At 40.6% G+C, this 15,149-nt stretch overlaps 1 protein-coding gene across 1 annotated transcript in view; it reads right to left on the bottom strand.

The window, feature by feature from the left end:
• Positions 1-15,149, bottom strand: part of IL1RAPL2 (interleukin 1 receptor accessory protein like 2) — a gene marked incomplete at both ends in the record, with an annotated part of 317,482 nt that overhangs the window by 9,426 nt on the left and 292,907 nt on the right. The window contains 3 exons of the mRNA XM_084294337.1: positions 243-413; positions 4,105-4,248; positions 9,709-9,854. Coding sequence (XP_084150463.1) covers positions 243-413; positions 4,105-4,248; positions 9,709-9,854 — 461 coding nt within the window. The remainder of the gene's footprint in view (positions 1-242; positions 414-4,104; positions 4,249-9,708; positions 9,855-15,149) is intronic.

The following is a 15,149-nucleotide window of genomic DNA, read 5'->3' as shown; positions in this document are numbered from 1 at the left end:
GCCTCCCTTGTTGAAAGGTCCAGCTTCTGCCTCCACTGAAATCAATAGCAGCTCCCCCTCTGGTTTCAGTGGTGCAGGAACAAACTCTAAGCTAGAGCTCAAATCTGCAGCAGTGAGGAAACTTAGCTGCTCCTGACAGCCACTGCACAAGGACAGGCTTTCCCTATCTAGTATTTATTGCACAGTCCAGGCCTTCACAGCACATCGGAGGGAATTAAAACTCAAAGGTCAGAAATACTTACTTCCACTAGGAATCAGGTCCCTATCTGGAATGAAGAGCTTATATCCATAGTGCTTTTCGAGAACGTCTGGCAGGATTTCCAGTGCAAAGTGCTCCTCTTCGTTATTATCACAATCTAATGCATCGGGATCCACTTTGGTGTATGAGAGATATGCGTCATATTCCTTGTTGTCTGTAAGGAAACAAATTCATGTTCAGCCTGATGTGTGCAAAAGCACTAGAAAGACCACAGGACAGTTCTAGAAAACTGTATTATTCCTAGAAATGATCACGCATTTCTCAGCAAAAGTGGTACTTTTCATATGAACATATAACCTGGCTTCTGCAGAGGAATTAGCTGGCTACTATGTCTGGCTCATGTGGTCAGTGTATACACTTCATATCTGAAAAGATCTGGGAAAAATTCAAATACAAATATTATTGCTGGAACTTCTTATTTTAATCCTTTCTCTGGTGCTAATGGAAATCTTTCTTTCAACTCCCGTGCCTCAGGAGTGCTATGGCTATGGGAAAGTTTTGAGCTCTCACTTAAAGAACTTCCTTTCACAAATAAATGTGAGAAATGCACAACTTAAACTCAAATGAATACTGATTATACAGAAAACAGTGTCAAATGTGAATAGTTCAAAGCATTCTTTCAGAAAATCTTCCAAATTTTAAACCCAGCATATCGTAACTTTAGAGGTCATTTGATCCAGGACATTTTACATACCTGGGGCTCACCTTATCGGAGCTAGAAATAACTCCAAGAGCAAGTGTGGAGCAGGGAGAGACTTGCTCCTGCACTAGGACGCCTGTAGCTCAGGGTGGAAACAAAGCCTCAGGGCTTCATCAAAAGGTGGGTGACAGAGGCGACCCCAGAAAATGCCTTGTAAGGAAAGCTGGGCTGTGTCACAGAGGTCTGGCAACACAATTCCCTTCCCCTCCTGCACAGCACCGGGGCTAGACTCCAGCTCTCCGCATCCGACACACAGAGCTGAGAGCTGGCAAGCGTGCCAGGAACAGAAGTGGCACCGCTATCGAGCTCGAGATCCATGCTGTGATCAGGCTGTCTCAGTGACATTTCTCTTTGTTATTCCTCTGCAGTAATGGAAAAGAGTGTATTGAAAAAGTCAACCTTCAGCAATTTAGTCTCCAGGGAAGAGCACAGCTGCCATTATTTACAGAAATGAAAAATCAAACAGTTAATGTTGTGAGGACAAAACTGCATGAATGGGGGATTGCTGAGTGCCAATTATCTGTGAAGAACTGCGCACATGAAAGGTAATGGAAGCAGTTAAAACTCATCAATACATTCCAATAAAAAGAAAAAATAGCTAATCATAATACAACACGTTCTTCAATGACCTTGAAACGATGGTGATGGTGACTTTCTTATAATTCCTGACACAAAGCCAGGTCCATGAGGGTCAGAACCACAGACGAAGCATGTGAATAATTGTCTGTAAAAGGCAATTTGCCTGGTGTCACCGGAGCTCTATGGGAGGAGGTCCACCTGGTGTGCTGGCATTTCTCTGAAATCAGCAGCTCACAGAACTGGTAGTGACTGACGGAAAGTTGACAGAAGAACTAACAGCAAAGAAATGAAGGCCAGTTGGCTTTGGAGCCATGTCCAAAACCTGCTATCTTGTCTGTAATGAAGCTTGTTGAAACCTTTTAAGAGAAGCCAGCTACCACGGGATTCAGGACACAAACATCCCTGGAAACATCTGAGAGCTCTGTAAAGGTAGCAGAGAAAACCCCTGAGCACTGATGTGCTTGGTTACAAAGCAGCATGAAAGCTGTGCGCTAAGAGAGGAAGACAGGGACTGGGAACAGTGTGAACAGTCCCTGAGCTGAGTCCTGTCCCTTCCAGCTGCGTGGGTACCACTGCCCTCTCCAGCCGCCCCTATCCACGATGCAAGCAAGCAAAAGGGAGACAGAAGCAGCTCCCCCAGGGCTCCCGTCAGTCCATATGCTTGTGCTACATCTCTGCAGTCCAGCTGCCTCTTCACAAGCCTGACATTTACAGGACGTTAACAGAAGGACCTAGCCATGCTCACCCACTGCTTGCTCTGTGTGCTTCAGATGCAGCACTGCTGGGGGCTATTTTGTAAACGGCTTCCCTTACTCTTCAGTAGTGCTGAAATGTTTTGTCTAAAAGCAATGCTATGTACAACACAGGAAGTGAATGCATCCAACACTGCTTACACAGGGTGTTTTTAACAATTGGATGAAGCAAATCTTTTCGGTTCAAAATCTTTTACTTTAAAGAAATACACTTATAAAACGGGATATGATCCTGCAATTGCATATAGGCAGCTGGCTTCTTGCAGGACCGCTACATTTTCACTCTATAGCCTACAGACGTAGGAAGAAACACACTGTGACTTGTGCAACATTCTGCCTCCATCTTTCATTCAGCAGGACCAGAACAAGATACAAGGCTGCAATAGCTCTAAAAGTAGGCACTGGAAAAACAAGAGGGTGATTTCAGAATTGTCATGCACACAGAATCCTTGAAGTACTCGTGAGGTCTCTTCTAAACAACTAGAAAATAAATCATGTTTCATGAATTAAAAAGTAACCGAACAGTGAAGTTGCATTAATAAAAATGCAGCAGCTTCACACTGAAAACACGAGCTAAACAAATGAAAGCAATCTGGAGGAAAGCTACCACTTCACATCACTTCTGGTTGGTGCAAACCAAGGAATCATATTGGTATAATCCCAAGGTACTACAAGTAAATTACCTCTAAAATCACACAATCTTACCCTTCACTTTCTCCTACATATTAGAATAAACATTGTCCAGTATTGTATAGTATGAGAAAAGCATAACTGTAGGTTTTCCCACTTACACGAAGATTGAGAGAAGTTTCCTGACCTCTGTTCCTGCTATTTAACATTCCACATTCTATAACCCCTTGGATATCACTCCAGAACTCCTATGGATTTCTTTGCAGCCAAACCTTTTCAAAATTCATCTACCCAATGCTTAACAGAAAACAATTATTTCGATAAAGGTGATGCTAGCCGCAGAAAGCAACACGTCTGTACAACTGCCCATTGTTTTTGCACAATGGGGGAAATGTGTTCCCCGCTCCTTTTGCAAATACGTTATTGTTTCTAGATCCCACTCCAGACTGCCTACGTGACTCTTAAGTGCTGAAGTAGGCTATGAGAAGTACCTTTACTTGAATACTGTACTTTAGATCTTCAGCAGATACTAGTTATATGCACATTAATAGTATATTAACTATGCTATAATTCACTAGTATGATTCAAAACAGTTGGATTTAGTTCATCAGGGCTTGTTCCAGCTTCACAGGAGCAGGAACATTCTATGTTCAGGGAAATTAAAGCTTCAATTTAAAAAACAGGCTTAGCTTTAGGCACCAAACAGATCATATGCTACCAAAAGTGTGGGGGGAACACTGAAAAACATTCCATGTTATTCTTAAATGTAGTCTTCAAGCAAGCTGTATATTTCCATTAAATTGTTTTCAGACTCGCAATTAACTGAGGTAACTAGTTAACCTCCATAACAATTGACTCTTACTAGTTCCTAGAGTTAGTCAACAGCCTAAAAATAATTGATGGGGAAATGTTTAAAAGAGTTTTGCTGGGGAATCGGTTCACAAACAGCATCCAAGTATCCATAATTGGGTCCTGAACATTTCTTCCTACTCCCATTTGCCTATGGAACGGACCAGTGACACTTCAGTGAACAGACTCTGATTCCAGTAGGCTTTGAGAAAAAGTCTTAGGGATTTACACTTTTGGGTGTGTAGAAGTTTGAACTTAAACTAGAAATTTCACCACTTTGGACCTCTGAAATATTTCCAGTGCATAAATTATGAGTTTTCTGAGCAACTGCTTACCATCTGCTGCTTCATCTCCTCCAAAGTTCTGTCTGTAGAAGAGCATTAACTCTATGTTGTAGCACTTATAGATGGTCACCAGCAAAATAAGCAGAAGAAGGATGGCTCCCAAACCTCCAGCAAGCTCTATTTTGTAGATCAAATCTAAAATTACCAGGGAAAGACAAAGGGTATGATCTTTTTGAACTTTAATTGCTCTAATACACTGTATAATTCCACGTAAAATTGCACAACTTCGTTATAACCACTGTAACATTAAGGATGCCTTTTTTTTTGTTGTTGTTCATTACCAATTATTCAACTCCAACCACTCATTCCTTCTACTGTCTGTCTGAAATTGCCATCCAGAATGCATTTGAGACTATAATCATAATTCTACCAGGGACTTATGTAGTGATTTTACACTGAGGATTAATCAACCTTTAATGAGCTTGTGGAGTTTGAAACTTCTATCTTGGCAGAGAGCATTAAATACTGTATGAAGCATGTGAGAATAGGTTTACTAGGCATATTGTACCCCATTTGGGAGACTCCAGTCCCCCAAATAATATTAAACTTTGATTTTATATTTGTGGAGCCAGCAGATGAGCTGATGTAAGCTGTCAAGCCAGGACTTTGGCTGAATCACTAGCGAATGAACTGAGCATGTAGAGTGCCCAAAATACTGTGAGGAGCCAGAAGCACACATTTCAAGTTGTGACGGCTACCAATGGAGTTCTCACATGTTTGTTTAGCACATGTTATACTTTACATGGGAACTAGTGCTTGCTAAAATTTCCTACTGGGATGCTTTTATTAGAAAACATCACAAGCAGTCTATCCCAAAGTACTTCACAAATCCATCCAAATGCAATTATCCATCTTTTACAGCTGGAGAAACAGAGGCCTGGAAGCAATGCGTTCAAGGTCATTTGGCAAACCAATGCCAGAATGAGATAAAAAGCCTTAAACACAGTGCTCTATCTGACCTAGGATGCTAGCTTTAGCAGCATCACTCCTTATCCTGAAATGTCCTCGGAACACAATATTGCTTGCAACACCACTTGGCATATTACATTACCATAAAAGATAAAAGATACCAATTTGACAACAGCATCTATATTAATTAGCCTCTATATTATATATTAGCCTCTATATTATAGCCTCTATATTAATTAGGTAAGACGTCATGAAGATATTTGCTGCTGTGATAAATACAATATGAAGATATAAAAACTGTAATACAGGCAAGCAAAAGTTTTTGTGATCTTTACACTTCTAAAACTTAGGCCAGAAGAAATTACTGGTATGTCATTTGTGTCATTTTCAAGATAAAAAGCAAATTAGTTGTGTATCTTCTGGGGTTAGCCCTGCCTCACCATGCCTTGTATTTCAATAATTAACATCAGATGTCAAGTTATTCCCAGTTTACAGTATCTCTGATGTCTGTCTGCTGAGAAGCCATGGACTAATAGATGGAAAAAGTCTATTATAATAGCTATTTAATCTCTCTGAGAACAGGGAATTCATGGGACTTTTATTACACTGCAAGATAAAGTTAGCATATGCTCTGGGGAGAAATCTGGTCAAATAGAGAACAGAGTTGGTCAAAATTACTTTTCAGTGGAGGAAAAGAAAAGAAAAAAAGAAAACCTTTCTTGTACTGAAACTTTTCTACTAGGAGATTGGGATGATGGCAGAACTGACAGCTGGGAAGGAGAGAAAAGGATGAAGGCCATTCAATTCTGAACATTGCAGCTGACCTATGCTACCTTGCAGAATAAAGTCCAGGAACAGAGCCCGTTGTATTCTCTGATCTATGATCCACTTGCTGGGCAATGAACACCTGGAGTTAAGCAGTTGACAAATCCCTGAGCACATTATGTTGCACGCTTTTGGAGTTTGCCTCTTTGATTTGGCACCATTTGAAGCGGTTGCACGTTACAGGACTCAAACAGCCCATCCGTGGCAGTGACTTGTCTACTCCCCCAGCAAAGCTGGGTTTGTTGAATGACTATTTTTGCCTGTGCTGTGTCCTGAAGGTCATCCGTAGCCCACACAGGAGCACAGACTTGAAGCCACTTGCCTGGGCAATGGCAGGGTGTGGCAGCAAAATGGCAGTGAAAACACTAATTCCAGCTCAAAAAGTAGAACTGACCTCCCTTTTACACCTCCTCCTTTATTTGTCTTTCTGCCCCGTAACTCTCCTAGACTCCAGACTTCACTTCTGGTCTCCGTATCTCTATTCCAAGGCGGGGGCAATGGAGGAAACCCCACAAGCACTCTGTTTTCTTGCCTGTTTGAGCTCTTAGTCTCTGCCTCTGATTAATGCCTTACCCCTCAAGCAGTCCTCACTGAAATCAATGGGGAAGGCAGTCAGGTAAATGCAACATTAGGAAAGGAGCTGAAGCTGGCCTTTGTGCCATAATGGTGGCTGAAAATTAATAAATAATAATATTCAGATAGGTTCTAACTTAAAATATTTTTGAAGGATCCAGCCACAGCTGATCGTATAGAGGATAATAGCCTTTAAAATACTAGAAGTCTCCTAAATACCCAATAAGTGAAAGACAAATATACTTCAGAAGGTTCTTCACAATTTAATATTACATCAGCATCAAAAAACATCTTAGTTTCCTGTAGGTCTTGAACAAAGGCAGCGTCCTTGAAAATAAACGTTGAGCCAACATAATTGTAATATTTACTTTTATCTAAATTCACTGCTTCTTTCCACTAGGAGCACTGCTCGATTTTACTCTGCAGTTCCAGACAAGTTATTCATGTTCCAGGACAGTTATTTTATAGTGTACTTAGACTTCAGTCAGGAAAATACTGGACTGTTTTCAAATTCATCTGAAGGGAACCCTGAGCTATTTCCACAGCTAAGAATAAGTGGGTGTATATTGTGATCCCATGTAATTCAAGCATGGAGGGCAAACAATGCAAAGCTGGATTTGGTTCATTTTAAGTCAAAAATAAAAATCCTACGTGATGATGCATGATCTGGGGCTATCAATATAGCAGCATTCCTGGCTATCAGACAGCATCCTGTATTCTTAAAAAGGGCAGACAACCTATAACACTGTTGAAAGATGGAGCCAAAAGTGAGCTGCCAACACCTCCTGCCCAACAGGGACAGAGCAGCCCTTAGCAGGTAGGACTTGAGAGGGAGAGAGACTTCTCTGACCAGGAGATGTGCTTCCTTGTTGTTGTTCCAAGTGCCCCAGCTATAGGAATCCACGATCCTTTGACATAGAGGATGCTGGTCAGCAGCCCTCTACCAGTCCTGTCCTAATTCCTGTCACAGGTCAGTAAAACCAGTATTTCCTGGCTTATGAATACTCTACTCAAGCCAAAAAAAAGCTAGGATAAGAATTATATCAAGCTGCAGAATGCAGAAAGGAAAAGTTTGGCCAAGTATTAGTAAGAACTTAATTAATACTTTAAAAAACAAGCCAATGGGACAGATCATCAAAGGACATAGTGAAAATACTGGGGATATTTTAAATGGCACTTTAATAGCTTGAAAATAAACTATCAAGAATGCCCAAGGGGAATATAAGCTTTCTACAGTCACATTTCAGAGAGAAATGAAATAGCAGCTGAGAAGTGATCCTCTCCACCTCCAAATTCTGTATTCAGCACTGCTTCTTCCATAATTTCAGCAGAGCTCTGAAATGTCTGCATTTTCTTGTTATAAATAAACCTAGCTTGTTATTCTAATATATGCAACACAGCTGAGCATTTACCAGTGTCAACACAGATATACATGCTATCAGTTGTGTATTTATTAGGTTCAGTGGATGGAAAGGTAGAACGCTTTTTGGCGCTAAAGAGGCTAATCCTTCATCATGCTGACCAGTTTCCTTAATTAAAGTTGTGACACCCTGTCAATTTATATGTTAAATAAACATTCCTGTGTGTTCTGCATCACAACTGCAGGCCCTTGTTTTTCAAGGTGCTTTGTGGTGTTTGTATTGTGTTTTATCCCTATCACACATAGGGCATGGCCTATGTCACACCCTTCTTCCCGGGAGGACATAAAACTCTTGTGTAGGAGATCGTGTAAGCAGAGTTGATCCAGTTTTGGCAGGACTGAATACTGTACTTTTGCACATATAACCTGCGGCTCACAAGAAAGAATAGTAGAAAAGGCTGTTGAGCCCAAAATTTCCTCTCCCTACTAGTTTGTGGTTTTTTTTTGGTCTCAATGCCATCTCTCCCTTACCTTTAATTATATACAGATTATCTGAGGGTACACGAAACACAGCACTTAGCATTCAACTTGGCTTTAGGTGAACCTGCTGACTGTGGTTCTTTGCCAGACTGAAGATGCTGGTGAACCTGGTCTCAACCCCATCTAGAGATGCCTGGGCTGGTCTTCCTGTTCCTTCACCTGGCTCTTGGTTCATTTGTCCCATGGTGACATCTACCTAGGCTCAGACATCAACCTTCAGCATGCTCAGGTACTAACAGTGTATTTAAACCTTCTTGTAATAGGGACACCTCTATGGGATTTAGCTGCAAGGATGTGATGGAGACCACCAGCTTTTTTAACCAACACTAACACTGCAATCCACAATCTGCTGCTAAGGGGGTCCTTTGCCTCAGTGGTCTGAAAGCACATGAAGGACTGGAACAGCTCTCGCAGGTGTGCCTTGTGGAAACATTTCTTTTTCTCTTTCGGTAAATGATTTATAGCCAAAAATGACAACAGAGATCTGGACAACGTTATTTACTCTTTAGTCTATCTTCTGTGCTGACAGCTCTATGGTTTCACATTACTTTTGTACCCTGAGTGTGTAATGTTTCCTCGCTCTCCCAACAGTTACTGTCTTACAGCTTTGGTGCTGCCTAAGACACTCATGTTACAGAGATTACAGTCAAATTTAAACGTCACTCTACTTACAAATAGAAGAGGTGATTGAACTAACAAGATAAGAACTGTAATGAGATACCGCTACTGTGCCTTACGATAACAACTTCTACAAACAGCACGGTAGCACCTTTTAATTTGGCACGTTCAAACCCAAATGGTTCCTGTTCTGCTACAGATAACTTGTCAATAGTGGTAGTCCCTATTCCAGGCACTGTCTCCAGCGAAGTAATGTAACAATGAGGTAATTCTCCATTGATTTGTAGCTACCACTGCAATGTTTTCATTCCCCTCTGCAGTTAGAAATCAAAATGCATGGCAATTATTTAAAGATTTCCATTTAAACAGTGAAGCTGTTTAAGGAAGTGGAGAAGTATTAGAACATCTGACCTCACTGCTGAGGTTCCTGTTGTAAGGAACAGACATTTTAACTCTATCACACAATTACCTCTGGTCTAGTCAGTCAACTCTGGGTCAAATTCATAGGTTGTTTAGACCAAAATACTTCCACTGATAGTATTCCAGGCAAATATATCACCTGTGAGGCTGATTCACTGGTCACTAAAGAACAGTTCATGATTCTTTTTTTCAGCAAATAGTAAACTGAAGCCATAGCACAAATGTACTTCAGCTCCAGCAAACACCCAGGAGCTCAGCCTGGCTCAGACAGGTCAGCAGGACCTTTGCTACTGGCTGACCCATGGCTGCTGAGGCAAGCGAGATTACAGGAATAAAATACTGAGAATTACCTTTCTTGCGCAGAAGAACACTGGCATGTTTCCGTCCGTTCCTGTTTTCCACATGACATGTATAGTTAGCCAGATCTGCCTCCTCTACGGCATCAAAGATCAATGTCAATTCAACTTCTTTTTCTCCAAGATGTTCTCTGAGGAGTCTGAAAGGAAAGATACAACCTTCTCTTAGCTGAATGAATATGGGGTGAGAGATTCCCACAAGAACCATGACTTGTCAAGCACAAGATACAAAGCTTTCCAAGCCTCCTTGCACACCTGAAGGAGAACTTGGAAAGAAAGAGACTTCACAAATGCAACTTTCACAACATCCAAACCCCTTTCTCTCCCCTCATGTCTGCAGCGAGGAGCAGGAGCAAGTCAGGAGGAATGTGGCAGTCAGCACAAGAGTTGCATGCTGCTTGTTTACTTTGGCTCCCCCAGAATTAACATGCTAAAAACTGTTCCTATTTTAAAAGGAGCAATAAATACTCACTTTCCAGAGAAGTAAATATGCCATGGCTGAGCAAATTATAAGGCAATATTTTAAAGGCTGCGTCTTGTGCTACATTTTAATGCAATCTTGAAAATCAATGGAAGGAGCTATGCTACTCTGGAATTTTCCTTTTTTTTTTTTTTTTTTTTTTTTTTTCCTCTAGACCCTGACTTTATAAGGGGACAGTATCAAAACCAAGAGCTCTTTGCTCCTTTGAGAGCACAAATGGGACATATAAAACTCCCCCGTAAGGAACAGAAAGTTCTATCAGAGTTTCAGGCCAGAGGTACAGCCTTTTTGTGTCGTCGTTCTAACACCAACATTAAAATAATGCAAAGTAAACCCAAGTGTTTTCTGATGACATAAGTCTGAAAATAAAATGTACTGTTCTCTCAAAAGACTTACCAGTTGCTCAAGAAAGTTACGGGTCCTTTGAGCAAGGAAATGTGATCTCAAGTTTAACCTGCCAGGTTCATTTGATCCTGGTAGTGTACTGCTGCATAAAGGGAAGGGGATGAACATAAAATGTGCAATGCCCTCACAGTCCAAAGCTTGTGAACTCACCATTGCACATAGTCCTGCTGGCAGTCTAACATGGCTCTATGGATAAAACTGTATTTTACTTTATTTTACTACCCCAAATAAATCTTTCTTCCAGATATTGATGAAAGGCACAGGGGAAGACGGGTAATTAGCCAAAGTACTGTTTGTGTTGGATGGAAACTGTTTCTCTCAGAGAGCTTAAATTTTTCATTAACAACAAATACCAAATTTCTCTACTCAAACCAAAGCTGTTTGGGGTTTTTAATGAACACAAGCATTTTCTTATGCCCAGTACATAATTTCATATAACAAACACAGATCTCCACATTTGAAAACTAATCAGAAATGTGAGGGAGTTGCACCTGAAATTCAAAAACGCAAGCCTGACTGCTACAAACCAAATACTACAGAAAGATTTCATACAGCACTTTGCCTTTGAAGGCTTCTGTGATCTGACAGAAACTCAGAAGACACACTGGGAGCACCCACAAATATTTACCTCTTTCACTACAGCTGTGTAACTTGCAAAAAAGGCAAATGAAAAAACAGTAGTTTAAGGACAGGCACGTGTGTTGCATTTGGAAACTTGGATTGCGTCATTTCTGCAAATTCACCCTCACTTATTTCTGTATTTCTGCTTTTTTATTATTATTATTCTGGCCCCGACTCCTGGTGTTGAAAATAATGCAAGGAAGTCTGATTTTTCACCATTTCTGGACAGGAAAGAAACCTCCCAGGACAGCCCAATCTGCCTGCAGACTCAAATCAGCATAAACCACTGAGGATCAGATAAATCAATTCTCATTTACCTATTAATATTCCATTTATACAGCAAAATATTTTAAACTCAGGGAAGTCTTCCTTCTCTGTTGATAAACAATATGCTTTACAAATTTTAGCCTACAAATTATGCTGCAGGGAACAAACAAAATCATTAACGTAGAAGATAACTGGGACATTAATCTGGAGCACTCTGTGAATGTGCAGATTGTCTTGTGTTTATTATAATGAGCATATTTTATGCACAGTAACAATTACAAAGACATTACAATTAAAATAAACTATTATTCTGAATCTATTTAAAATAATCAACCTTTAGCCTAGATTTAAATAATATATGGTCAGCTAAAAAGGAGCTTTCATAAAAAAGAATATGATTTTTCTTCTTTTCATGCTAATTGCCGTCTCTAGAAAGATCTCAGAATGAGATGTATTGGGAAAATGCTGACAGACAACTTAAACATTGTGCTGGTAGCAACATGCAGAAAAGCTCCTGGTGGTGTTAAATCTTCCTGCCTTTATTATTTTATTTTTTCTAAAACCAGTCCTCTACAGCTTGTGCTACATTATTTGCACAGAAATAGAGTCACCAATCTACATTTTATTTTATTTTTTAGCATGTGCACAGCCGTTAGGTCATTGCATTTTGCAGTTGGTTCAGAGAAAGTGGAGCACAGTATTTTTGGGGAAGAAAAGGAATGTAGCGTCAACAAGTTAGACCTTAAAGCAGCAATAACATTTGCTGAACATGCAGAAAATGAAGCTCTGTCCTTATCTGGGTTGGTGGGAACCTTGCCAGTAACACTGCCAACACATGCCAGTTCCGACAAGTTGAGAAAATAATGGCTCTTTTTTTTCTGGTTTGATGAACAAACTGTAAGAGTAATTCCATCATTGAATACATACAGAAATCAGTGGTGCTTGACAACTCACAATAAACAGGACGGAGGGAGAGAGAGAAGAGATGGGTGAAGTGAAAAAAATACCCAATGCTTTCTTTTTGTTCAAGCTGAAGCAATTTATTTGCTCTGAAACAAAACGTTTTGTCTACTGATGATTTATCAGTTAAGAAAACGTGAATTAAAAAGAACTGTAATGTCATAATTCAAATGTTTTCTTTGAAGAATATCCCATGCTTCAGATTTTTCAAACGTTTTGTCATATTTTTCTCTGCATTTATGTACTAAGTCGAATCTGAAGATAAAATATTTTTGCTTTGAAACCATATTCTCCTCCAATTGCCAGGTTTTATCTGACCACAGATAGCAAGTCCTGAAGAAAGCTTTGGCTGGGTCTCTTTGCTGGACCAAATAATTGATTCCAAATTCTTACTGATCGGGACTTAGCAAAAAGGAAACTTTAATTCTTTTTTAGATAGAGGATCTGGACTGTGAACAGGGATAAGAACTCTAGTCCTTCCTTCTGGTCTTTACCAGTAGTCTGTTCCTCATTCTCTGCCCATAAATTGTCTACTTAAATAGTGTGAGCTTTTCAGGAGGGAGCTGTCACTTCCTCACTTCTCTGCAAAGTACCTAACGCGTCAGCCAGGCAGCGATGGTAATTCTGCCTCCCTCCTTTAGCATCCCCTCCTAACAGGGTACAACGTTCTCATCTTGTCTGGGTGTTTTGCACCCATCAGTTGACTTCTGCGGGTGAAAAGGCAGAATGTAAAATTAATCAGCAGGAGGAAATAAGGCTGCAGTTCCAAATGTCTCTATTCACATATTTCCATGCCTCTCAAACGAGTTAAACTATTTGCACTTTAAAAATGGTGAAGACAGAAGAAAAAAAGAAAAGACAAACATGCTCTACAAACTGGGTGCTACGGTCATTTGCAAACTCTTCTGCAATGCCGTTCGAAGAAGGAAAAGAAGCAACACATAGGTGGCTGGGACAGTAAGATATACGCCTGAAAATATTTATTTGCTATGGCAAAGAGACGGTGTTGACATTTCCTGTGGGCTCCTTATATCATTAGGTGCAATGGACAACTCTGCAAGCAGGCTTAAAGGCTTTGACTCCTTCTCTAATAGCCCTGGGTCAATTTACATGACATTTTAATAGTGCTGTGAAAAGCCCACCTAGAAAAAGCAAATCTTTCTCCTTTTCCCCCTATGAATTTCTAACATATGAAGAGCTTAGCTCAGGGGAAGGCAAGAAGGTGCATTAGAGAAGGGGTTGTCACCTCTCAACCCTGCAGTACTGACTGGTTTCTTTTCCTTATGAGGCTCTCTAACGAGGTCTAATAAATAACCGCAAGGCCAGAGCTGTGGTAGTACTTGCGGCGAAGCCTGTGCCCAAAACAAACAGTTCTGGGGGCTTGGTTTTAATAGGATTGCTCAAGTCACATGCATCCTTATTTCAGTGCTTTCATAAAAGCAGGAAAATTGCCTGGTAATTACGCGTGCTCCAGCATGCACGTGAGGGCTGGGTGCTCCCCATGGTTGTGTCCAGGGTAAGGACAGCAAAAAAAATTCAGGGCTTTACTTTTAAATGTGTGAACTAATTTAACACAGGGAAGCAAAATGGTAGATATTTGCTGAAGGAACAACCCATGGCTTATTTTGGTCTGCTCGTAGCAATCCCCACCTACTTGTAGTTTTTCAGCGTTAAAAACTCAACGTGCTGATAATGTCACGTACAAGCACACTGATGGGAAAAGCATCTAACCAGCCAGCTTCCCATGGCTCATCAAACTTGAAACATACATGACATTTTTTGAAATCCATCAATAAATACGACTGGGTGGGAGATGCGGGCAGGCTCAGGGCGCTGATGGAACAGTCGGTGCCGCTTCGTTTCCCCGCAGCAGCAGAGCTGCAGCGGGATGCACAAACAAGAGCTGCTACTATGAAAAAGTCATTTGCAAAAAGTTACTCCTGCAGTTGCTATAGCTACTTCGAAATGAGAAAAGGGATGGACTGTGGCACTGCTGGTAACGATGCAGTAGGTTGTGGTAGATGCTTTGAATGCTGGCTGGGATGTCCATGAGATTGGGCATATGAGAAGCAGCTTTGCTGAAGAGAAGCTGAATAGCGAGGGGTCTGTAAACAGAGTCAAAGCATCTTAACAGAGAGAGAAAAGGAGTCATTGCAAAATTAATTTGAAACACGAATGTGGAATGAGATGGGGGCAATGAAGTACAAATGCAATTTTTTCAAACTCGACTTCACTAACAGAAATGCACATCAAGGAAAAATTTGGAACGTCCCTGGAGCTAGAGGGCTCTTTAAATACAAACCTCAAGCTGTACTTCTGACGTGAAAGGAGAGCAAAAACCAAAACCACTCTGTTCAGATACCAGAGAAGACACAGTGCTGCTAAATGCTGATTACGTGCCATGGCAGAAGTTTCATGTAACTGTATTTTGTGGTCGGAAGCCCAAAAGAGGATTTTACACTTAAAGCCATTCTGATAATATACGATAAATTCCATCTGTACACAATTAAGGTGCAATACCAGGTCAGTTATTTTAGTATAACTTAATAACCAGTGGCCAAATGAGTGAACTTCAAATTATTGATCTGGAGATAAAGCAACAGAATCTCTCTGCCTGCTCTCCAGAATCACTGTTAGAAGAAAGAAACAACTCAGAAAACAGATAAAAAAAAAAAAAAAAAAGAGAAAAAAGCATGAGATG

This window comes from Netta rufina, assembly GCF_964035555.1.
Source record: "Netta rufina genome assembly, chromosome: 12".
Taxonomy (NCBI): Eukaryota; Metazoa; Chordata; class Aves; order Anseriformes; family Anatidae; genus Netta; species Netta rufina.
Note: the sequence above shows the minus strand (reverse complement) of the source record. Positions and strands in the feature narration are given on the sequence as shown.